The 25,046-nt window shown below is 44.0% G+C and overlaps 1 protein-coding gene across 6 annotated transcripts in view; it reads left to right on the forward strand.

Annotated features, from left to right (window-relative positions):
* ERCC6 (ERCC excision repair 6, chromatin remodeling factor) overlaps positions 1 to 25,046 on the forward strand; it is a 200,914-nt gene that overhangs the window by 26,658 nt on the left and 149,210 nt on the right. For all 6 annotated transcript variants that reach the window (XM_033941635.1, XM_033941630.1, XM_033941634.1 and 3 more), the window contains one exon: positions 9,258 to 9,993. In XM_033941635.1, the coding sequence (XP_033797526.1) occupies positions 9,258 to 9,993 (736 nt within the window). The remainder of the gene's footprint in view (positions 1 to 9,257; positions 9,994 to 25,046) is intronic.

Genomic DNA, 25,046 nt, shown 5'->3' on the forward strand with positions numbered 1-25,046 from the left:
GGAGGGATATCCCTCATTCCTTTGCCGTGACTTTGACTCCGCGTCAAACTGCGATAACAACATTCGCAGTTCTGATGGCGTCGGGCGGATCCGCTACTGAGCTCCAGGAGCAGCTCAGCATGGACGGCGATGCGTCGCTGAGCCCCTTGGGACCTGATCCTCCTCCTCCCCCGAGTAGCACAACGGAGTTGTTGCTTTCTGTTGGGGGAATTCGGCAGCAACCGACTCAGGAGGTGACCCTGTTGCAGGCAAGCTCAGAAAAAAGATCAGGAGAGGTAGGATCAACACTGCAGGCAAGCGGTGGTGAGAGTGGGGGAGCTGAAGCCCGGGAAGGAGAGCGGGAACCCAGGTTCCCTCATCTCAAGCCGCTTGTGAAACTGGCGGTGGTCACACTGGATTCATTGTGGGGAGCAATTGAAAATCTTCAAATTGTATGTACAGTGGTGCCTCGCATAACGGCCGCCTCGCACAGCGAACGCTGCGCACAACGAACTTTATGTCTTGATTCGTACAACGGACTTCGTTTCACACAACGAAGTCGCCCGAGCTGCATCCTTCCGGGGTTCCTGCGGGGTTGGATCGCAGCGGGGTTGATCGAGCCGCGAGGGTAGTCTCCTTCTCCTTACCTGCCCTGTCGCAGCACACAGCCGAACGGAAATCTTCCCGATGTCAGCGCTGACGTCGGAGGGAGGGCTTAAGCAAAGCCCTCCCTTCCTCCGACGTCAGCGCTGACATCAGGAAGACTTCCGGTCGGCTGTGTGCGGCTGCGGCAGGGCAGGTAGGAAGAAGGCAATGGCGAACGAAAGAGGGGGGAGGGGGCGGTCCGCCCCGAAGAATGTGCACAGCTGGTCAGGTCCCCCGATCGACCGACAACAGGCCCGGCCGACAAACCTCCCTGCCCTGTAGCCGCGAATCTAAATTACCTCTTACAGCAGCTTCAATAATCCAGCTGCTGTAAGAAGGTAATTTAGATTCGCGGCTACAGGACAGGGAGATTTGTCCGACCGGGCCTGTTCTGTTGTCGGTCGGGTGCAAAAGCGCCACAAAGGTGGAGGCAGGGAGGGAGGAAAGGTGGAGTGGAGAAGAAAAGACGCTTAAGGGGGGAGAAGGCCGCTGAAAGCACATGTTGGAGCAGGGGATGAGAGGGAGGGAGAGAAGGGGAAATATTGGACAAGGGCAGAAGGGATGCTAAATCATAGGGTGACAGGCAGAGAGAACAACAGGAAAAAGAGTGGAAGCAATCTTGAACCCTGAGGGTGAGGGCAGAGAGAGGTGGTGAGATGATTGATCATGGGGAGAGGGACAAAAGGGAATAGAGATGGGATAGGAAGATAGTGGAAGTAAAAGGACAGGGAGATGTATGTTTTTAGATGTATCTAAATAAAAATAATAACAAAAAATTTATCTTTTTTTATGTCATCTTAGCATATTTTATGCTACAGAACAAATTATTTTTTTTAACATGTATTGTTATGGGAAAACGCGTTTCACATAACGAACTTTTCGCATAACAAACTTGCTCCTGGAACCAATTAAGTTCGTTGTGTGAGGCACCACTGTATTGGATTTATTTCCTTGATGGCTGAAGTTTCTTCTAAAGTTAATAAATTGGAAACTGTTTCCTCTGATCAAGCGAAACAAATAGGAGACATTGAAAAATCTATAATTGAGGTTAAATCTTTAAATAACCAGAATGCAAAGGATAAAGTTTTTCTTCTCCGTAAAATTGAAAACTTGGAAAACCAAAATAGGAGTTTAAACTTGAGGATTTTAAACTTTCCTATGTCTAAATTTAAAACTCCTAGGGAATTATTTAAAGATTTCCTGGTTTCTACATTAAAAATCACTGAAATGAATATACCACCTTTGCAGAAGATTTATTACTTAAAAAGGACATTAAAGGAGTCTGAAACAACTACTGAACAAGATTTAACAACTCTTTTGGAATCATCAAATCTTGAACTGTCCGGACGAGCTACATTGATAGTGTCCCTGGTAATTTATCAGGATAAAGAAATGATTTTGAAATTGTATTATGGTTTAAAACAAGTTTCCTTTTTGGGAGAAAGAATATATATATTTATCCCAGGACAAGCAGGCAGCATATTCTTGACTGATGGGTGACGGCACCGACGGAGCCCCGGTACGGACACTTTTAGAGTGATTGCACTCTAAGAACTTGGAAAGTTCTAGAGACCGCACCGCGCATGCGCGAGTGCCTTCCCGCCCGACCCCGACGCGCGGTCCCTCAGTTTCTTAGTTTCCGCGGAGCTAAGAAGTCGCATTTTCAACGGCTGTTGAAAAATTTTTTCATTCGCCTTCCCGCTCGCGTAAACTTTTTCGGGTTCTTTTTGCCCTTCCATTTTTCTTTCTTTAAAAAAAAAAAAAAAAAATTTTCTCTTGTTTTGTCGAGTTTTCTTGATTTGACCCGGCGGGGCCTACTGCCATTATCGAGGCCTCGGCCTTCGATTTGGCAGAAGCCGTTTTTCCGTTCATGCCCCCTCAGCCCGGGTTCAAGAAGTGCCAGCGGTGTGCACGGCCTATTTCCCTAACAGACCCGCACAACTGGTGCCTTCAGTGTCTGGGTCCGGAACATCAGGCCTCTACCTGCACCCGCTGTGCCACTTTGAAAAAGCGGACTCTCAAAAATCGAGAGATACAGCAGAGACTGCTTTTCGGCACCGACATGTCCGACCCCACGTCTTCGGCGCCGGTCTCGGTACCTGTTTCGTCGGCACCCACCTCATCGACGCCACGCGATACCGCGTCGACGTCGCAGCATGCAGGTAAGCCGGCTAAGAAGCCTTCCCCGCTGGAACGTCCTCCGGTCTCCATTGCAGAGAGTCCAATCCTGCCGACCGTGAGGCGCCAGCGGAAGCGCTCCGCCCCTATTGAGGTGAGTCCCTCGACATCGGGCTCCTCATCTCCGGGGCGTCGAGCGGCACCGCAGGTACCGCAGAAGAAAAAAGCGGTACCGGTGCCCTCCCTTGATGATCGCATTGCGGCCATCTTGCAGGTACAGCTGAAGGAACAGCTCAAACAACTCCTTCCAGCTCTCCTGACACCGAGCCCTCCGGTATCGGTCCCCACTGAGCAACCGGTACCGATCGTGGAACAGTCCGTATTGTCACCATCCACTCCTTCGGTACCGGTATACTTGGCCTCATCGGCATCGATGCCTGTCCTCGCACCGGAGCCCAGGTCTCATCACCAATCGGTTCAGACATCGGCTCCGGTGCGACCGATAACATCGCCCGGTACCGCGTCGGTGAGGTCGGGTAAGTCGGTACAGAAGTCCCGACACCGAGAACCATCCACCCCTGAGTCTCGGGACCGTGGTCCCCATGTTCGAGACCCTGATCTGTGGGGCGACTCTGAAGAACCTCTTCAGTCAGAAGGTGAGTGTTCATCAGAGGAAGACGAGCCTGTTCTGCAGGATATTTCCTCCAAACCTGATTCCACCTCTTTCTCTTCTTTTTTAAGAGATATGTGTGAATCTCTTTCCATTCCTTTGGAGGCTGAGTCTAAAAAGTCCAAAGCTTTTTTGGACGCTCTTGATTTTGACCAGCCTCCAAAGGAATTCTTGAAACTCCCTTTACATGACATCCTGAGGGAGACCTTTTACAAGAATCTGGAGACTCCTCTAACTATCCCGGGAGCTCCTCGCAAATTGGATTCCCTTTATAAAGTAATCCCCATTCCTGGTTTTGATAAACCACAGCTCTCTCATGAGTCTCTTCTTGTAGAATCCACCCTCAAGAAGTCCTTGGGAGCTAGTGTCTATGCCTCTGTCCCTCCTGGCAGAGAGGGTAAAGCCATGGACAAATTCGGTAAGCGACTTTACCAGAATGCGATGCTTGCTAATCGTTCTGGTAACTATGCTTTTCATTTTTCGTTTTATTTAAAGCATCTCCTTACCACCATGGCTTCCTTTGAGCAGTACCTTCCTGTGGGGAATCGTGAGGCTTTCCATCAGTGCTCTTCAGCTCTTTTCCAGCTCAGAAAATTCATGGTAAGGTCTATATATGACACTTTTGAGCTTACCTCTAGAGCAACAGCCATATCTGTAGCCATGCGCTGTTTGGCTTGGCTCAGAGTCTCTGAGCTTGATGTTAATCATCAAGACCGGTTGGCTAATGCCCCATGTTTAGGGGATGAGCTGTTCGGAGATTCTATGGACTCAACGACCCAGAAGCTCTCGGCTCATGAAACCCGCTGGGATACCCTTCTTAAGACTAAGAAGAAACCTCCACCTTCACGGCCATTCAGACAGCAAACGGCCTATCAGCGGCGTTTTGTGGCTCGCCCCTTACAGCCTTCCACTCAGCAACCTAGGAGGCAGCGTCAACAGCAGCGGCAAACACCTAGGCCTCAGCAGCAACAACCAGCTAAGCCGCCTCCTCCACAAAAATCGACTCAGCCCTTTTGACTTGATCCTCGAGGGCATAGCCAGCGTTCAACCATCTCCTCTCCTCCCTCAACCGATAGGAGGACGTCTGTCTTTCTTTCTCAGCCGGTGGGAAGTTATCACTTCGGACCAGTGGGTCCTCAACATCATCCGCCACGGCTACTCTCTCAACTTTCACACCCTTCCGGGCCAAAGTCTACCAAAAGAGTCTGCTTTGCACACTCCTCAATCTGCCCTTCTTTGTCAGGAGGTTCAGTCCTTCCTGCTTCTGAACGCCATAGAGGAAGTTCCTCTGGACCAAAGAGGGCAAGGATTCTACTCCCGGTATTTTCTAGTTCCCAAGAAAACAGGAGACCTCAGACCAATTCTAGATCTGCGAGATCTCAACAAATGTTTGGTCAAAGAAAAATTCAAGATGCTATCTCTAGCTACGCTTTATCCTCTCCTCGATCACAACGACTGGCTATGCTCTCTCGATCTCAAAGAGGCCTACACTCACATTCCAATTCATCCGGCCTCCAGACAGTACCTTCGCTTCATGATCAATCACTGTCATTACCAATACAGAGTGCTCCCCTTCGGTCTTGCCTCCTCTCCAAGAGTGTTTACAAAATGTCTGGTAGTGGTAGCAGCATTTCTGCGCTCCCACCACCTTCAGGTTTTTCCCTACCTGGACGATTGGTTAATCAAGGCCATTTCATCTCAGACTGTTCTTCTGGCCACCAACCAGACCATCTTTTTTCTTCAACTACTGGGGTTCGAAATCAACATACCCAAGTCTCACCTTCTTCCTATGCGGAGACTTCAATTCATTGGAGCGGTACTGGACACGGTCCAGATGAGAGCCTTCTTGCCGGACAACCGTCTTTACAACCTCCAATCGCTCTGTCAGCAGGTGCTGTCCCAGCACTCCATTTCTGCAAAGCAGATGATGATTCTCTTGGGTCACATGGCCTCCACAGTTCATGTCACACCCCTGGCACGGCTTCACCTGCGCACTCCCCAATGGACCCTGGCTCTCCAGTGGTCTCAAGCGACAGACTCTTGCTCACGACACATATCTGTGACATCGTCTCTTCGTCAGTCTCTGCAATGGTGGTTGATATCCTCAAATCTCTCCAGGGGCCTTCTGTTCCATCTGCCTCCTCATCATCTGATCATCACCACCGACGCCTCCCCTTATGCTTGGGGAGCACATCTGAACGAGTTCCAAACTCAGGGCCTTTGGACTCCTCAGGAAAAGAAGCATCACATCAATTTCCTGGAACTCAGGGCAATGTTCTATGCCCTCAAGGCCTTCCAACACCTTCTTTTTCCTCAAGTCCTTCTACTTTGCACAGACAACCAGGTGGCTATGTACTACATCAACAAGCAAGGGGGAACGGGCTCTCGCCTCTTGTGCCAGGAAGCCCAGAGAATCTGGTCTTGGGCATCCTCGCGCCGCTTATTCCTGAAAGCGATTTATATTCAGGGAGAACAGAACTTCTTAGCGGACAAGCTCAGCAGAGTTCTCCAACCCCACGAATGGACTCTCGACCCATCGACTCTACAGTCCATCTTTGCACAATGGGGCACTCCTCAGGTGGACCTTTTTGCAGCTCCTCACAATCATCAGTTGCCCCAATTCTGCTCCAGACTTTACTCTCCTCACCGTCTGGCAGCGGATGCGTTTCTTCTGGATTGGTCCAATCTGTTCCTTTATGCTTTCCCTCCTCTGCCTCTCATGCTTCGGACCTTGTTCAAACTAAAGAGGGAACGGGCCACCATGACCCTGATTGCTCCACGGTGGCCCAGACAACATTGGTTCTCCCTTCTACTTCAACTCAGTTCCAGGGATCCATTTCTACTTCCACTGTTTCCATCTCTGCTTACACAGGATCAGGAAACCCTCCTCCATCCCAACCTGCAGTCTCTACACCTGACAGCTTGGTATCTCTCGGGCTGACTTCAACTGATCTTTTGCTATCTCAGTCTGTTCGCTCCATCCTGGACGCCTCCAGGAAACCAGCCACTCTGCAATGTTACCATCAAAAGTGGACAAGGTTTTCTTCTTGGTGTCTCCTACATCATCATGACCCCAAGTCTCTTGCAGTGGAACACCTATTGGATTATCTGCTTTCTCTGTCTACTTCTGGTCTCAAGTCTACTTCCATCAGAGTTCATCTCAGTGCCATTACGGCCTTTCATGAGCCGGTCCAAGGGAAACTCCTTTCAGCTCATCCCCTGGTCTCCAGATTCATGCGAGGTCTTTTCAATCTGAAACCACCTCTCAAAGCACCTCCGGTGATCTGGGATCTGAACGTGGTTCTCTCCGCCTTGATGAAGCCTCCATTTGAACCCCTGGCTACTACCTCTTTCAAATTTCTCACTTGGAAGGTACTTTTTCTTATTGCTCTCACCTCTGCCAGGAGGGTCAGTGAGCTCCATGCACTAGTTTCTGATCCACCTTTCACTGTTTTTCACCACGACAAGGTGGTTCTACGTACACATCCAAAGTTTCTCCCTAAGGTTGTTTCTGAGTTCCATCTCAACCAATCTATTGTACTACCTGTTTTTTTCCCTAAACCTCACTCCCATTCCGGGGAACAGGCTCTTCATACTTTGGACTGTAAGCGGGCTTTAGCTTACTATTTAGACCGTACTAAGCCCCACAGATCATCTCCCCAACTCTTTCTGTCCTTTGATCAGAATAAATTGGGACGTCCTGTGTCTAAGCGCACGCTATCTAATTGGCTTGCTGCTTGCATTTCATTCTGCTATGCTCAGTCGGGACTGACACTAGAGGGTTCCGTCACGGCCCATAGAGTAAGAGCTATGGCAGCATCTGTAGCTTTCCTCCGTTCCACACCTATTGAGGAAATCTGCAAAGCTGCTATGTGGTCCTCAGTCCATACTTTTACATCTCATTATTGTCTGGATGCGTTCTCCAGACGGGATGGACATTTCGGCCAATCTGTTTTACAAAATTTGTTTTCCTAATGGCCAACCTTCCCTCCATCCCTCTTTTAGTTAGCTTGAAGGTCACCCATCAGTCAAGAATATGCTGCCTGCTTGTCCTGGGATAAAGCACAGTTACTTACCGTAACAGGTGTTATCCAGGGACAGCAGGCAGATATTCTTGCATCCCACCCACCTCCCCGGGTTGGCTTCTTAGCTGGCTTATCTTAACTGAGGGACCGCGCGTCGGGGTCGGGCGGGAAGGCACTCGCGCATGCGCGGTGCGGTCTCTAGAACTTTCCAAGTTCTTAGAGTGCAATCACTCTAAAAGTGTCCGTACCGGGGCTCCGTCGGTGCCGTCACCCATCAGTCAAGAATATCTGCCTGCTGTCCCTGGATAACACCTGTTACGGTAAGTAACTGTGCTATCCGGACGTTTCAAAATGGACTCAGACTAGAAGGAATGAATTTCTTGCATATAGGGATAAAGTTGTTTCATTAGGAGCCTCTTTTCAGTTAAGATTCCCTTGTAAATGTTTTGTTGTATTTCAAAACAATAGATATATCTTTTATGATTCTCAGCAGCTACGTTTCTTTTTAGAGGGTAAAGGTGTTTCATTTGCACCATAATGACTTCGGTGTAACTCAAGTCCTTTTTCTTTTATTAACCATCGGTTTTCACTTAATTTCCTGTAAAACTTTAATATGTGATCTTCCCTGGAAGAATTTCCCTTTCTTAGTCTCCTTCCTCCTTTACTGAGGACTATGTTAAATAAAAAGTATGGGTTACTTCTTTTTGTCAATATATTTCCAATAATGAAAATGGATTTATTTTGTATTATCTTTGTTTCGAATTATGATTACTAATATTGGATGTATTAATATCGTATATTGCCTTTAAACATAATTGTTGTTTATTTGAAAAATTTAAATAAAGCTTTATAAAAAAATATATATATACATGTTGAAAAAAATGAACAGCACAGACCCAGCAGCTTCAAAATGGAGACTCTTTCACATGTAGTTGCCCCATTTTACAAACCTATGGGCTCCATTTACAAAAGTGTGCTAGCGGTTTTAGCTCTGCGCGCTAGCCGCTACCGCCTCCTTTTAAACAGGCGGTAGTTTTTCGGCTAGCACACACTAATCATGTGCGTGCGCTAAAAACGCTAGTGCACCTTTGTCAAAGGAGCCCTATGTGTGTAGGTGCCACCAAATTAGAGTTGGTGAGACCATAATTTTAATATGCTTTCATTTTGGATCTTGTAAAAACTACATGGATTAAAGAAAATGACTCCCTTGATCCCTCATTTAAAGTCTTGTCTGAAAGAGCATTTTTAAAAAACTTATGTGCCTTTGAGGAGATGTAAAAGCCAACATTATATTCTTTTTGTGAAGTGGGGAATACATAGGTAAGTTTGATCCTGCTCAAGTCCTCCAGAACGACATCCCCTTGAAGATTCTACATAGTGAAGATTTCTGATATTAGTTTTTACACGTGAATACAATATGCATGTGTAAATACTGGTATTTCCAACTGGGAATCGCAAATAAGGCTTCTAAAGTAGCCCCCCCCCCATTGTGTCATATTGCACTGCATTTAACACAAAGCACAGTTAAGTTATACAAGACTTATTAATTCTGAAAATGAAGTTGGTTTGTAGCTGTGCAACTTCACTTTTGTCAATTAATTTAATTAAAAGAAACTTGTAGTATTATAATATTTTAGGACTACACAGATGAAAGAAATTTGCTTACCAGGTATCTAATTCACACAAAATTTAATTTCATATTTAATGACTATTCTGAAATCCTTCTTCATGTGTGACACCTGAAAGATTTTGTTAACTAGTATTTATGCTAAGGAAGTACAAATTTGCTACTGATAATGCAAATCTTCTGATATTTCCAGAGCCTGGCCCATCCTCACTTGGTAGTATGCTTATGCCATTCCAAGAAACTGAGTGGGATGAACTTATCCGTACTGGACAGATGACTCCTTTTGGCACAAAAATTCCCCAGAAGGAAGCCAAAAAGCCACGTAAGTTGATACTCAATGAAACTTCTGATTTTGAGAAGTATTTGGAAGACCAAGCTCGGATAGCTGCTGAGCGGAAGAAATCCATCCTTCAAAAGGGAGCAAAGAAAAAGCTAAAGGGCACTGTTCAATGCCAGAGTACACAGATGGACAGGAAGAAAAAGAGCTTGAAAAGTCGAGTCCTGTCCAAAGTTGATAAGCGCTTGAAAAAACATATGTGGAAACTTCAGACCAATGCCCTTCGCACCCAATTTAAGGTAGGAGCTCCGAAACAGAAAAAATATTTTCCCCCTCCAAAAAAACCAAAGTTATTCCAAGGCGATGAAAGTGAAAATGAAGATTCAGACTATGTGCCAGATGAGGAGGTCCTCAACGTGGATGAGGATGAGGAGTATGACGAAGGAACTTTTTATGAGAAGGATGATCTCTCTGACTATGAACTAAAACCACTGCCCAGAAAAAATACAGCAAAGAAAATTGTCAAAAGAGAAATAAAAGAATATGATGAGGAAGATGATGATTTTTTCCCCAGCTCTGAAGATGATGAAAAAGAGACAACAGGGAGGTGCAAGGATGATGGAGATGAAGATATTTATAAACAGAGATTAAGGTTGGTGCAATCAGGGTTATTAATTGGTTGCTAAAGATTGAAAGTACTGTATGTTGTTTGTGCTGGTGACGGCACAATCGCACGCCAGACACCAGTGCGCTGACATTCGAGCGCTGAGAATTCAGCGCAAGACACTAGCGCGCCGTGAGAAAACTTAAGTTTTAAAGAGCTCGGAAGCGGGGTGTGAGTGGGGAACCCCCCCCCCCCACTTTACTGCATAGTGTTCGTGCTGCCGTTGGGGATGGGGGGGTGCAACCCCCCACATTATAGAGAAAACGTAACTTTTCCTGAAAAAAATCAGAAAAAGTTCCGCTTTCTCTATAATGGAGGGATCCAACCCCTCAAACCCTCCCCCAACAGCAGCATGAACTCTATGCAGTAAAGTGTGTGTGTGGGGGGTCCCCACTCACACCCTGCTTCGGAGCTCTTTAAAACTTACGTTTTCAGCGCAAGACACCAGCGCGCCACGGGAATTATCTGCCCTCCATTGTTGGTGCGCTGGTGTTTGTGCTGTGAAGTTATGTAACTTCTCCCTAATTTCCAGGATACATGTAAAGAGTGCATAGAATTAGAAAACTCATGGAGAAGGGATAACTCATCGAATGCTTCAATTATGTGTAGGTTATTATTTTACTTTGCTCCAGGTGTTCAACAAGATTGATATTTTCTCTTTTAAAAGTGGTCATTGGCCTGTATAAGATGAGTTTTTGGTAGCTAGCTGTTTTTGTCAGTGAATGTATGGCTATGTAATTGAAACCTTTGCTATTAGCTGTAATAAAATATATTAATCTGACTGTTTTCTTGAGCCCTAAGTTCCCTAAAAAAAGCTTTATAATAATGTGCTTGTAGAAGATTCCCAGTCATAGCTGTTTTTTTATGACAGTCAAAATAAAGTATTTTAGGGCTCAATATCTTAGTCCATTTTACTTATTTAAAAAATTTCTTCCCTGCTTAATACCTAAGCACATTGCAATAAAAACATACATAATCAGATATACTCACACATAATGTAACACATCTACTCTTCCAAACCCCCCCCACACACAGTACAACTGTTAAAAAAACAGCATATAACTAATAAAAGTTTGTATAAAATGGACTGTAAATAGGCTTAACACCAATAACTAATAAAAAGCATTCACAAATAAGTAGGTTTTTAATTGCTTTCTAAAAGACATCATATCTTTACATAGTCTCAAATATCATGGCAAAGCATTCCACATATGTGGACCTGCCACAGAAATGGCCATTGTTTGTGTCTTCTTATAGTGAGACTCACCAAGTGATTTTATGATCTCAGTGGTAAGTTATTAGTACGAAAAAGACCAGTATTATCCAGAGCAAATTCTGCAGGCTTAACATCCTATAGTCATTACGGTATAAATCGAGTGCTAATAAAACAAATGGGAAGGGAGAGGCTGAGATCTCTGTTGCAGAGAATCCTTTGCTGATAGCAACAATTTATTTCTAACTGCCTCAGATATGAACTGTACACATGTGCATACACAGTTTTCTTTTTAGTCTGCTGGATTCTCATTTCTTTCCAGCTCATTTGGAGCTATTAACAATTATATGTAGATTTTTTTTTCTTTTTCTTAAACTATTTCAGTAGTACTTTCTTATCATGGTTACTAATCTAGTCATTGTTGCAATGGTCCTGAGGCTGGGAGCCATTCTAGGACACTATTAGCTTTTAAATCCAGCCGTCAAGTATCACACTTATTGATGATCCTGGCACCTTCTCTGCTATTTGATCTAAAGCAGGGGTTCTCAACCTAGTGCTCAGGACACACCTTGCCAGTCAGGTTTTCAGGATACCCACAATGAATATACACGAATTAGATTCACAGAATTATCTGGCATAAATCCCTTTCTGGTGCCACTGTAACAATAATTCTGTTATACCAAGCAAGTAATATCCAGTATTTATTCTTATAAGATAAACTTTTATTATCCCAGGACAAACAGGTAGCATATTCTCACATGTGGGTGACATCATCCACAGAGTCTGGTACAGACAGTTAAAAGTACAGTACAGTGTAAAAGTGTACTGTCCCTTTAAACTTTAGAAGCTTTAAGCCTTACCTACACCATGCATGTGCAAGTGCCTCCCTGCCCGACGCCGGCTCTTGAGTTTTTCATTTTCTATGGAGTGAAGAACACATAGCTAAACTTTGTCTAGTTGAGTTTGCCTTCCCTCTTCGTATTTTTCCTTAATTTCTTTTTTTGTGACTTGTTTTTCTTTTACATTCTTTACAATTTCAAGTAAATTTTATTTATTTTCATTTTCGGGGCCTGTAGGTGATTTTGCAGCCTTTGTCCCCGCCAACTTCGTTGATGGCTTTTCGACCTTCTTATCAATCGACCCGTGCTGTTGGACTTTCCTGCTGGATCTCTTCCCAATCTTCCAGGGTTAAAAACAAACAAAAAAAACCAAACAACTGATCAAGAAGAAGAATAAATGCCTTACCAAATAAATGTTTTATTCTTTTTGTTCCTTCATTTCTTTATCTAAGAATCTTAGGCCTAGGGTCAGGTACCCTTCAAGTTAGACTTCGTCTCTGGTACTGTTTCCTAGCGGTACCAGTGCATTGACATTGACTTCTTCCATCGACATCATCAAGCATCATAGTAACATAGTAACATAGTAGATGACGGCAGATAAAGACCCGAATGCATCATGGGCATATCTCACATTGAGTCTCTTGATGCATCCTCTCCTCGATGCCATTAATGCAGACTGTAATTTCTAAAGAATGCATCTTCTTGAGGTTACCAACACTTCGACATCTTGCTGCACCTATGGTACCAGCTGAACAGCATGTGGTACTGGTGCCTCCTTTCCACAGATTGGTCTTCTGTGCGGTATCGATTCCCTTTGGTACCGGAGAGCATCGACAGTTCATCGATCTCATCACCAGTGTCACTGGCATTTTCAGTATTGAATCATTTGTTGCATGCCCATCATCGATGCCATCAATCATTGATACAAGCTGTCAGTTCTGAAGCGTTCTGCCCATTGGGGTTTTCAATACTTAGACATCTATGGCACCTACAGTACTGGCTTTGTAGCCCTTAGTACTGGTGCAATCTCTCACCATATGCAGAGCATCTATATGGTAAATGGCTGGCCATTGGCTTACAATAATTTTGACCTCGATGCTCCTATTTTACCTTTGGTACTGACACAGTTTTAGCATTGGACTCTGCTCGGTACTGATCCATCCTGCTCTCTGTTATTTACCTGCATCGAGTCTCAGTACTGTTGCTGTGTTTACCTCGGTACCATTGTTGCTCCTGTATCTTATTCTCAGTGATCAGTAGCGGTACTTCCATGTCTCACTCGATACCGGCCTGCCCTTACCAGAATAAAATCCTGTCCTGGTCTTTATGAACCGCAGTGGTCACATTAGACTTTTCAGGTTTAATCCACTCTTGAAAGCCATCTCCAGAGTCTACGCTACTGCATCACCAGGATGTGACGGCCAGACTATGGATAATTTTCAACGTTGTCTTTGTCACATCTACGTTGACTAACAGAGTTCTCGATTTCAACTACCTCTTATCTCATTCAGATCGTACAGAACTGGGCTGGTTTTGAGCAGGATATTCCATTTCACCAGAATTTGCCAGAATTTTCAGACTTTAGTCAACTGGGAAAAATCCACTAGGGCTCTAGACATTTTTAAAGTTGATCAATCCTGTACATCAAAAGTGTTTCTTCATAAAGAACCTGATAATCATGGAACACCTCTTCTGCTTCTTTCTGTCTCTGTACTTCCAACGGGAATCCATCCAGGATGTAGAGCTTGTAAAGATGGATCTCCTATTCTACCCATCATAACAACTTGGTTTCTTGCAAGTTTATGAACAGAGAACTCCACTCGAGGTGTAGACTTCGATCTCCTCGTCCATATGGAAACATTTTTATCCATCATTGACTGTCTCTTGACAACAGACTCCACTCTGGGTGTACTGCCTATATAGTGGATTAATTTGTATTTTTGCAGTTCTCCTATGCTACAACAGATCACACTCTCCATTATGTTCCACATCTGGATACAGTACTTTTTTTTTTCTACGATCTTTGCAGATCTTTTCATTAGAGTCTTCTGTTGCACTTACATCACACCTCATTCAAGATAAACCTCCCCTGGAGATTTTTACATCACTTCTTCACAGTCTATCAAAGATGTTAAGTTTCACAGCTGACAATTTCCACTCTCCTCAAAACCTTTGTACCATCAATGTTTCTGTCCCTGTCAGATAGGCCAATGGAATGTTCTCCTTTTCAACAGCTGTTTCTTTAGCCAAAGGTGGATTCACTGGTAGCATAGGTCATCAAGCGGACTTCACTGCCCAGTGAAGGAGGTGTGGTTCTCAAGAGGCAATTTGAAGCTTTAGCCTTAGGAATTAAAGCGCCAGCTGCAGCTTCCATTGTGGCACATGGTTGCCACACTCGGCTATCTCGGATCCCAGCCTCGGTGGTAGACAACGACCCTCGGATGATTCTATCTGAGATGAATTATGTAGCAGACACTGTATGACATCATAAGAGTCATAGCAAAGTGTCAGCCTATTCTTTCTCCGCTTGACGGATGCTCTGGATCAGACAATGAGCAGGAGACTCAGCTTCTAAGGCCACCCTCAGCAGGCTTTCTTTCAAGGGTCAGATGCTGTTTGGAAAGGGTCTGGGTGACCTGATGACCAGTGATACGGACCATCACCCTAAGTCCTTGGCAGACAGCAGACACCGGGTGGCTTGGAGTTCAGGGTGCGGGAATTTTTGAGGCTATTTCCATTTTTATGCAGGAGGCTAACGATGCATAGATCCTTTCAGGAGTCACGACAGAGGTTCAACGAGGCAGAAGGCAGCAAGCCTCTGGCTCTCACCCCTCTCCTTTGATCTTCGCAAACATGATGCTCTCCAATGATCTGACAGTATGATAGTCATAACTTCATCATTTGGGCTTCTAATGACATAGCTGAGTTGATCTCTTCTAGAATCCATTTGTTAATTCTTCTGGCGGTCCACGGTACACATAAAATCCTTCTCCAGCACCAAAGCTCAAATGAGTCAATCTTCTTTCTGTCTTGTTTCCGTAGTGTCTAGCTTTCATATCTGTAATTGACTATTGAGAAAATGAGTACGTGGACAAGTCTGATCTTCATTTTGGAGTGTTATTTCCTTGCTTTTTAATACTTTGTCGAGAGCCTTCATTGAGGAGTGACCCAAGTGCTATTTTGTGGAGTATTTCTTCCCTGCTAGTTGCATCATTGTTTACAAAACAGCCCAAGAGATTGAAATTCTTTACAATTTCTATTCTATCACCTTCAAGCTCAAAATCTTCATATTTTTCCGTGTTTATTATCTTTGTCTCGTTTTATGTTCAGTTCTAATCCCATGTTATGATTTTCGGCTTTGACTTTCTCAGTAGATTCAGCATGCAGTCGTTGCTGATGGTGATGAGTGTTGTATCATCTGCATAGTGCAGGTTGTCTATTTTTTGGCCACCAACTTTGAAACCAACACTCTCTTCTTCCAACTTTGCTTTTCTGAAGATGGGTTCACTGTAAAGTTTGATCAGGTAAGGTGATGAGATGCATCTTTGCCTGATGCCACGTTTTATTGGAAACCAATCAGTGTTGCCATATTCTGTTCTCACTGCAGCATCTTGATTTTCATAGAGGCTCTTTATCAGCTGAGTTATGTGTTTGGGTAGAGTTCTCCATAGTTTATTATGATCCACACAGTCAAAAACTTTAACGTAGTCAATGAAATTTTTGGTAATCTTTGCTCTTCTCCAATATCCATCTAACATTGTTCCTCAACCTTTTCTGAAACCAGCCTGAACTTCGAGTAGTTTTTGCTCAGTGTATGATTGTAGCCTTCATTGTATTATTTTCAGCAATATTTTGCTGGCATGTGGAATTAATGTGATAGTTCTGTAGTTGTTACAGTGCTTAGCGTCATCTTTCTTCATTATAGGTATGAACAGTGATCTTCTCCAGTCAGTTGGTCATGTTTTCTCCTTCCAAATCTGTTGACACAGTTGAGTGAGGGCCATGATAGCACCTTCTGAGTCTGTTTTAGATTTTCCATATATTATTTCCATCTCATTTTAATGCTTTCTGGATCATTAAGTATCATTCCATTGGTTTCTTTAAGCATCCCCAGTTGTGGCTAGAATTTCTGCTGCAATCTTTTAACCTCCTGATATGCCAATCTGGTTTTACCGTTTACATGTTCTGATTCAATTTTCTGACAGATATTCTTGAGATATTGTTCTTTGTCTTACCGAAATTGATATTAAAAAACACTGTTCAATTGTGATACTTTTTTCTCTATTCCTGGAGAGTTTTGCGTGTCGTCTTTGTTCTGCTACTTTTACATTACATTACATTACATTAGTGATTTCTATTCTATTCCTTGCGGTTCAAGGCGGATTACATAAGAATTGTCATGAAGTTACAAGATATATAGGTGGATTACATAAGAATTGTCGAGAAATTAAGGTAATACGTGTTGGTAATTAAAACATTTTAGATTTGATAGGAGTAGACAATGTGGTAGGTTTCTTCTTTCTGGTTTCTTCTGAGATCCAAGGCGATTTCTTGGTTTTCTTTCTCTTCTGGAGTGGTTTTTTTTTTTAATTTTTTTTTTACGGTTTTGATGTCATTCAATAATTGTTTGTGCTCCATCTCCTGTATCAAGACAAGCAAATCTGTCTAGTTTTATCCAATAGTCTGATGGAATATTTTCAACGTTATATTTTGGGAGGTCTCTAATGATCTTCTTACGAAGCTTTACTTTGATCTTGCATGTCAAAAGCTCATGGTCACTTCCACAATCATCTAGTTTAGTCCTTGCAATCAAAACTGCAGATTTCTGTCTTTGTCCTATACAGATGTAGTCAATTTGATTTTTATACATGCCATTTGGAGAGGTCCATGTGTACTGGCAATGTTTGTGGTGTTGGAAATGCGTATTCATGATTGACAGTTGGTTTGTTTTGCAAAACTGAAATAAGTTATCACCAGCTTCATTTCTTTCTCCTAAGCTGTGCTATCCAACCACTGCATCTTAAGGTGTACTTTCTACTTTTGCACTGACGTCCCCCTTAATGATCAGTAGATCTTGATTCAGCGTTTGATCTATTTCATTTTGAAGTTGTTCATAGAACAATTCCACATCCTCATTTTCCACGCCTCTCATTGGAACATATATTTAGATCAAGGTGACATTGATGAGCATGACTATCTCTGATAACATTGTACTTTTGAAAGCTTATTGTTGAGGATAAATGCCATTTTTCCTGTGCGTTTCATGACCAGAGTAGCAGATCCAATGCTCATTTGATTGATAATGGCCCTGTCCTGTCCATTTAGTTCACTGATCCCTATCAAGTCAATATTGTTTTGTTTTGTTTATTTTCATTTGATCTTTAACAATTTTCATTTTTCCTTCATTCATATTTCGTGCATTCCATGTTCCTATGTTTAGAATATCCTTACAGCTTCTGATCTCTCTTTTCTGTCCAGCAACATCAGCATCAGGATGTCCTGGCAGCTTTGATCCGTCAGCTTCACAAACAGTTGGCAATATTGAAGTTGAGGATCAGCTCTTTCCTAGTAGTGTAGTGAGTGCCTTCTGACCTAGAGGACCATCTTCTAGCACTATACATCAATTATTTTATGTCTCATCAAGTTTTTTTTTGGAAGAATACAGAATTAGATTGCCAAGCCTTTCTTCTGCACAGTATAAATTTGATGTTGTTGCTGTTGTCGCATCGGACGCAGTTCTGCACCTCCAACACTACCCATCTGCTGCTGCCCAGATGGGTGGTACATTGTTAGTCTGACATCTCCATTGAAACCTGTTCACCTTGGGAGTCCCTGCTGGTAGTGAAGCTACCGATGGCATAGCTTTCAACGTCTCAGATGCGTGCAACCCCAGTGGCATGACAAGCTCGTATTTAATTTTTTTTTTTTTAGTGAACTTTTCAAACCGCTCTCATATTGGGGGCCACATTTTATATTTGATAACATTTAGTGGGTCAAAACAAGTACTGTCAATTTTCTACATGTTTTATCAAATAGTGGCAAAATATGATGGTGCATTGACTCCTCCCTAGTCTCGTTATCTCTCTCTTTTTCATGAACCTCCTCCCTTCCAGTCATGGTGCTAAAAGGTTGGGTGGGTCTTGCAGCTTCAAGTCTGACAAGATTTGAAACTGCAGTATGAATCGGAACTTTTAGCACCATGTGGTTCGAGCTTACAAAGAACTGTGTCATGGTGGGGAATCAGAAATCTCACTGTAAACACCACAAGAATTGCCAACCTTCGAAGGGCCAGAAAAAATAATTTGGTTGGTTAGATTCTGACCCACAGGCCATAGGTTGGACAAGCCTGTTTTAAAGGATTGTAATTTATTTCAGTATTTTAATCATTATTTCACTAACATAATGTTCCTAGTAGGGAAGAACATAGAAAGCTAACTAGGGCTAACCTAAAAGTCAATGCCTACTTCCAGTGCAATAGGGATGATATTCTGAACCGTAGGGTTATCCATGCGTACTTGTGAGCATACTTCCGATGCCAATCACAGCTTTTCAACTCCTCCTCAGTCTCTGCTGCCTCTTCAATTCTTCCTTTTGCAGGTGAGCATGAAGCTATCTTTCTGATCTGCTCTGTTTATTTCTTTGTTTTGCAATGTTTTTCTGGTTTTCGGCTTGTTGGCGGATTTTTTGCATGGCTTCGAGGGACTGCTTTGCCTGCTTGGGAGGAGCAGATGTTTAAGTCTGCAGCTGGCAGGTGCATCCTTTGGGGACCTGGACAGGCAGTCCTGGGATAGGAGGCAATGTTTTGGTTATTGGACAGAAAACAGAAGGTAGGATTAAATGGACATTTTTCTCACTCGAGGAGGGTAAATGGTGGAGTGCTGCAGGGATTTGTACTGGAACCGGTGCTATTAACTTTTTAAATAAATTATCAGGAAATTGAATTGAGTGAAGTAATTAAATTTGCAGATGGCGCTAAACTGTTCAAAGTTATTAAAATGCATACAGACTGTGACAATTGCAGGCAGGCCTTAGAAATTGGTAGACTGGGCATTTAATGGTTGATGAAATTTAATGTGGACAAATGCAAAGTAATGCACATTGGAAAGAATAATCCAAATCATAGTTATCAGACGCTAGAGTTTACCTTAGTGGTCAAAGTCCAAGAAAAAGGTCTAGGTGTCATTGTAGACAATATGCTATAACTTTCCAGTGTATGGTGGCGACCAATAAAGCAAACAAGATGCTAAGAATTATTAGAAAAGGGATGGTAAACATGACTAAGAATATTATAATTCTTCTGTATCGTTCCATGATGCAACTGTACTTTGAGCATTGCATTCAATTCATGTCACAATAGCTCAAAAAAAGATATAGCAGAATCTAAAAATACAAGTTAAAAAGAAGGGGGACCAAGAAGATAACGGGGATGGAACTCTTCTTGTTGAAGAAAGACTAAAGAGGTTATGACTATTCAACTTCGAAAAGAAACGGCTCAGGGATTGATATGATTGAAGTCTATAAAATCCTGAGTGGTATAGAACGGGTGCATCGTTTTTTACTCCATCAAAAATTACAAATTCACTTGATGAAGTTACAGGAAAATACTTTTAAAACTAACAGGAGGAAATATTATTTTCTCTCAGAGAATAGTTAAGCTCTGGAACTCATTGCCAAAGGATGTGGTAACAGTGGATAGCGTAGCTGGGTTTAAAAAAAGGGTTTTGACAAGTTCTTGGAGGAAAAGTTCATAGTCTGCTATTGAGACAGATATGAGGAACCTAATGCTTGCCCTGGGATCAATAGCATGGAATGTTGCTACTTATTTTGATTGTTGCCACCTGGATTGGCCACTGTGGAAAAAGGATACTGGGCTAGATGGTCAATTGGTTCAACCCAGTATGGCTTTTTTATGTAGTGTAATGATCTGAGGTCTTGGGGAACTGGGTTTAGTTCCCATTGCAGCTCCTTGTGACCCTGGGCAAGTCATTTACCGTATTTTCACGCATATAACGCGCGCGTTATACACGATTTTGCAAACCGTGCATAACTGTGCGCGTTGTACGTGCGAGTGCGTTTTACAACTTTTTTTTTTTCAATCCGATCGGCATCTCCCCTGCGAACCGGCATCCTCCCTCCCGCTCGCGTCACCCCCCCACCCCCGCGATCCTACATCCCCCCCCCAGCACCGCAAAACATCTCTTACCCGATTGGGCACCGGCACCAGCACCAATGCACAGGACGTGCCAGTGCCCGAAGATCCTCCCTCGTTGGTTTGGGCTGGGCGGTGCGGTGCGGGAGAGATCCTCCTTCTTCCTGCGCCGGGCTGGACTCTCGGAGAGAGCGAGACCAGAAGGCTTTGAGCATGCGCAAATGCTCAAAGCCTAGTCCAGCCCAGCCTAAACCAACGAAGGAGGATCTTCGGGCACTGGCACATCCTGTGCATTGGTGCTGGTGCCGGTGCCAGTGCCCAATCGGGTAAGAGATGTTTTGCGGTGCTGGGGGAGATGTAGGATCGCGGGGGGGGGTGACGCGGGGGGGGGGGAGGAGGATGCTGGTTCGCAGGGGGGATGCCGGATCGGATTGAAAAAAATAAGTTGTAAAACGCGGGTAAGCGAGCGGGGGGGGAGGATGCCGGTTCAGAGTAGGCGGGAGGAGGTTTTAGCATGCGCGGTATATGCGTGTGAGCGCTATATTAAATTTTTTTTACATAAATTTGTGTTCCCCGTGTGCTATACCCGTGTGCGCGTTTTACACGGGTGCGCGGTATATAGGTGAAAATACGGTAATCTTCCATCCCCTTACCAGAAAATAAAAAAAAAAACCAACCTCCCACACGATGGTGAGCCCACTAGGAACAGAGAAAGTACCTGCATATAATGTGTATAGCGCTGTGTACATCTAGTAGCACTATAGAAATAAGTAGTAATAGTAAGTGACTTGCTAATTTAACTCTGAAAGTAGTGCAGATAAAATGGAGGCCGCCGAGTCAGCTAGTGAAAAGCTTCTAGCACAGAGTAGACAGTCTGGGCAGTAAAATCAAAGCTGAATGTTGAATTCTCAATAATAATTACTCCTGAAATACAGTTTCATGTCTGACTTCCCAGCTCTGTACTTGCAGCATCTGGAAAGCCACAGTCCAGTACTTAGGAAAGAGAGCTATGTTTTAGAGCTACAATTGCTGCTGTTTTTCAGCTGCAGCTGTCCAAGTGGTTGTTTTTTAGCTTGACTGTCCCTAGATCTTTCTCAGTTTGGGAAATATCTGGCAAAGAAGTGAAAAATAAGGAACCTTTTAAGAGCTGCTGGTCCCTGATGATTGCTACAGACAGGTGGCACAATCCTGTGTGTTAGAATTTTCATGCAAAACTCTTCTAGTATTTGTGGTCTTAGCTATTCTTGTTTTGTGTTCAATGATGTGTAAGGAGCTAACAAAAAATTCCAAAATTGTTGCACTGTAACTAAATACAGTACTACCAATAGCATTTCTTTATTATTTATCAGTATGTCAGTTGCTTTATTTCTTTTTCTGGGAGATCCTTTTGTTACATTAAATGGGTCTCATGCAGATTATCTGACAGCTGACAAGCTGTGTCTCAAAAATGAGAAATTTAGAACATTTGGGGTGGTGAGTTATCGGTGTCAGGTCAAAAGCTGCCGGGACAAAGGTGCGAGCAGACAACTGAGCGCAGCGCGGAGGCGCACGCCGAAGAAAAAGACTGTTTTTAGGGGCTACAACGGGGTGTGTGGGGGGGAACCCCCCCACTTTACTTTATACAGATCGCACCATGTTGTGGGGGCGTTGTGGGGGGTTTGGGAGGTTGTAACCCCCCACATTTTAGTGAAAACATAACTTTTTCCCTAAAAACAGGGAAAATGTTACATTTTCACTAAAATGTGGGGGGTTACAACCCCCCAAAACCCCCACAACGCCGCCGCGATCTGTATTAAGTAAAGTGGGGGGGGGCTCCCCAACAAAATCCCCGTTGCAGCCCTTAAGTCTTTTTCTTCGGTGCGTGCCTCCGTCTTGCGCTCAGTTGTCGGCGCGCGCCTTTGTCTTCCGCGTTACTGTCTATGAACCGAGCTATCAATGTGAGCTACCGTGAAGTCGGGTTATTTTACTACCTATTATTCTAGAACAGGATCTTTTGCCCAAAATGGGACCCTGTTTTATATAGGATATCTAGGGCAGGAAAAAAAATATCCAAGTAGGGACATTCAGAATGTCCTGTATTTTTTTGCAAGAATATACAGGAGTACATAGACACTTGCCAGAGTGTTCAGTATGAACAGCCATTTAGGGGATGGGGTGAAGCAAGACTGATTTCATGCTGTGTGTATAAGTTGGCTCATATATAGCTCAATACTGGATTATGTACAAGCGGAGCCATTTAAAGGAGTCAATTTTTATACTAAGTTTATCAGTAGGCCTTTTATCTTCCCCTCCCCACCCATGACTAGTGATAATATGCTGTATTTTTCGCTCCATAAGACACACTTTTTCCACCTCCAAGAAAGGAGTGGAAATGTAAGTGTGTCTTATGAAGCGAAGATACAAATTTGTTAAGCCTGCTGCCGCCGTCGCCGCATATTTTTAAACCCCCCCGCTGCTGCATATTTTTAACCCACCTGCCATTGCCACATATTTTTAACCCACCACCGCTGCATATTTTTAACCCCCCCCCCCCCCGCCACTGCAACATCTTTTAAACCCACCCACCCACTGCCATTGTACCTGGTGGTCCAGCGTATTTCCCGGCCAGTGGCGCACAGGCCAGAAGCACAGAAATCAGGAGTAAGCCCTCCGCACTCCCGCCTGGGCCCGCGCCAGTCTCCAAATGGCTGCAGTCAGCTCTCGCGGGACTTGCAAGAACTGACTGCAGCCATTTGGAGATCGGCGCAGGCTCAAGTTGGGAGCACAGAGGGCTTGTTCCTGATCTCTGCACTTCTGGCCTATGCGCTTCTGGCAGGGAAATAGATGAGACGCCGTCTAAAGAGGGAGGAATTTAAAGAGGAACCGGGGGGGGGGGGGTATGATTAAAGGAACAGGGGGATGATTAAAAATAGTACTGGGGATACTGGGGGGCAGGTGGGGGTATGGGGAGATGATTTAATGTACATGGAAGTTACGTGGAGGGTATAGGGCCTGCCTGCCTGCCTGCTCGACTGCTCTGTGCCCTGTCCCTGTCCCGGCCTACCACTGTACCACCAGAGGGGGTACAGGGTGCAGAGCCTGGCAGGGAGAATTTGGTTCAGAATATTTTTTTTCTTGTTTTCCCCCTCTAAATCTAGGGTGTGTCTTATGGAGCAAAAAATACAGTAGATGTATCTGATAAGGTATCTATAAGGCTTTAGAGTAATGTGTCACTATCTTTTTAAGCTGCTGGCACACTAATCTCTGGGTTAGAGTGCATCTAGAAATGCACGGATGTCCTGTAGCTGCGGCTCTGAGCCTTCTATTACTGCCGGTGAGGGGTGCTGCAGAAGTGCCAGTGAGGATGAGAGACTCGGGTGCCGGCTGAATAACTATAGGGCATGTCTCGCCTTGAAAGGCACATCCTGTAAGCAGTCAGCTGGTGCCTCCTCTCCTCGCCGGCATCTTGGGGCAATCCTGGAATCCTCCGGGGCACACTAGTGTGTCGTGGCATAGAGTTTGCAATACACTGCTTTAAAGTGAGAAAAACAGACGAGCTGAAGAAAGTTCCTTCCAAAGGTTATTGTATTTAAATTCTCAGGAATTTAAGTGGTTAAATAGCACTCCTGTTTTAAATAAAAGGTGGTTTGTAGAATGGCAGGCACGGTTTTTAGAAAGCTACCCATGTATAACTTTTAGATAAATCGAAACATTAACTATACAATATTCTGCCTGATCCACAAAAAAAGCTTCCTTTAACTAGAAATATTGATGACATTTTTAGGACTTTCATATTTAAATGAAACCTAAACTGATTAAATGCATAAGTCCTCGTAAAGAATTTAGACAAAATAATGGCACTGCAGATGAAGTACTAGCGGTAAACACAATTTAATACCACTTATGCAATCTGATGGCCAATTCACCATGTCATGCTGAAAAATGATGATGATATTCTCCTTTTTATTGTCACCATGGGCCCTTGCTAAAGTGCTGTATGGCCTTTGTCGGAAGCGTCTATCATGGATCTAACTGTGAAGACAGTTTTCTTAGTCGTGATCACTTCAGTGAGGAGGATTTTGGAACTGCAAGCGTTATCTTGCAGAGATCCTTTCCTCAGATTCATAGAAGCAGGAGTGTCTTTAGGCACTGTGCCTTCCTTTCTACTGAAAATAGTTTTGGCATTTCATATCAACCAGGAAGTGCAGCTTCCCACTTTTCAGCTCACAGGCAAAAAGAAAGATGACAAAGTTTTGAAGTTGCTAGATGTCAGGAGAGTTGTTCTGCATTATCTTGAAGTGACAAATGAGTTCTGCCTGTTGGATCATCTATTTGTCTTGACCAGTGCTAGCCATCAGAGCAGACCACCATAGTAACATAGTAAATGATAGCAGATAAAGACCCGAATGGTCCATCTAGTCTGCCCAACCTGATTCAATCTAAAAATGTGATGGGTTTTTTTTTCTTCTTCTTATCTATTTCTGGGCAAGAATCCAAAGCTCTGCCTGGTAGTGTTCTTAGGTTCCAGCTACTGAAGTCTCCAAGAAGTGGCCTGAGGCTCTGATTGGTCCAGGTTGTTTAAGGCCCCTCCTATGATAGGGTCCTTATGTGTCTGGGCCAGCCAGAGCCTAAGGCCCCCTCCACGATGCATCCCAGGATGCATTGGGGAGGGGAAGGCCCGCCATTTTGAAGAGGTGGGCCAGCTGGCCAGAGAGAGTAGGCATCCCTCTGGCCAGCCATGTAAAGTAAGGTAAAGGGAAAAGTGTGTGTGGGAGGGTCATCGGAGGCCCTGGGGGGGTGGAGTTGCATGGCAGCGGGAGAGCATGAGCATCTCTCCCGCTGCCGAGGGGGGTTGGGGGAT

Source organism: Geotrypetes seraphini, chromosome 4, assembly GCF_902459505.1.
Source record: "Geotrypetes seraphini chromosome 4, aGeoSer1.1, whole genome shotgun sequence".
In the NCBI taxonomy this organism is placed as follows: Eukaryota; Metazoa; Chordata; class Amphibia; order Gymnophiona; family Dermophiidae; genus Geotrypetes; species Geotrypetes seraphini.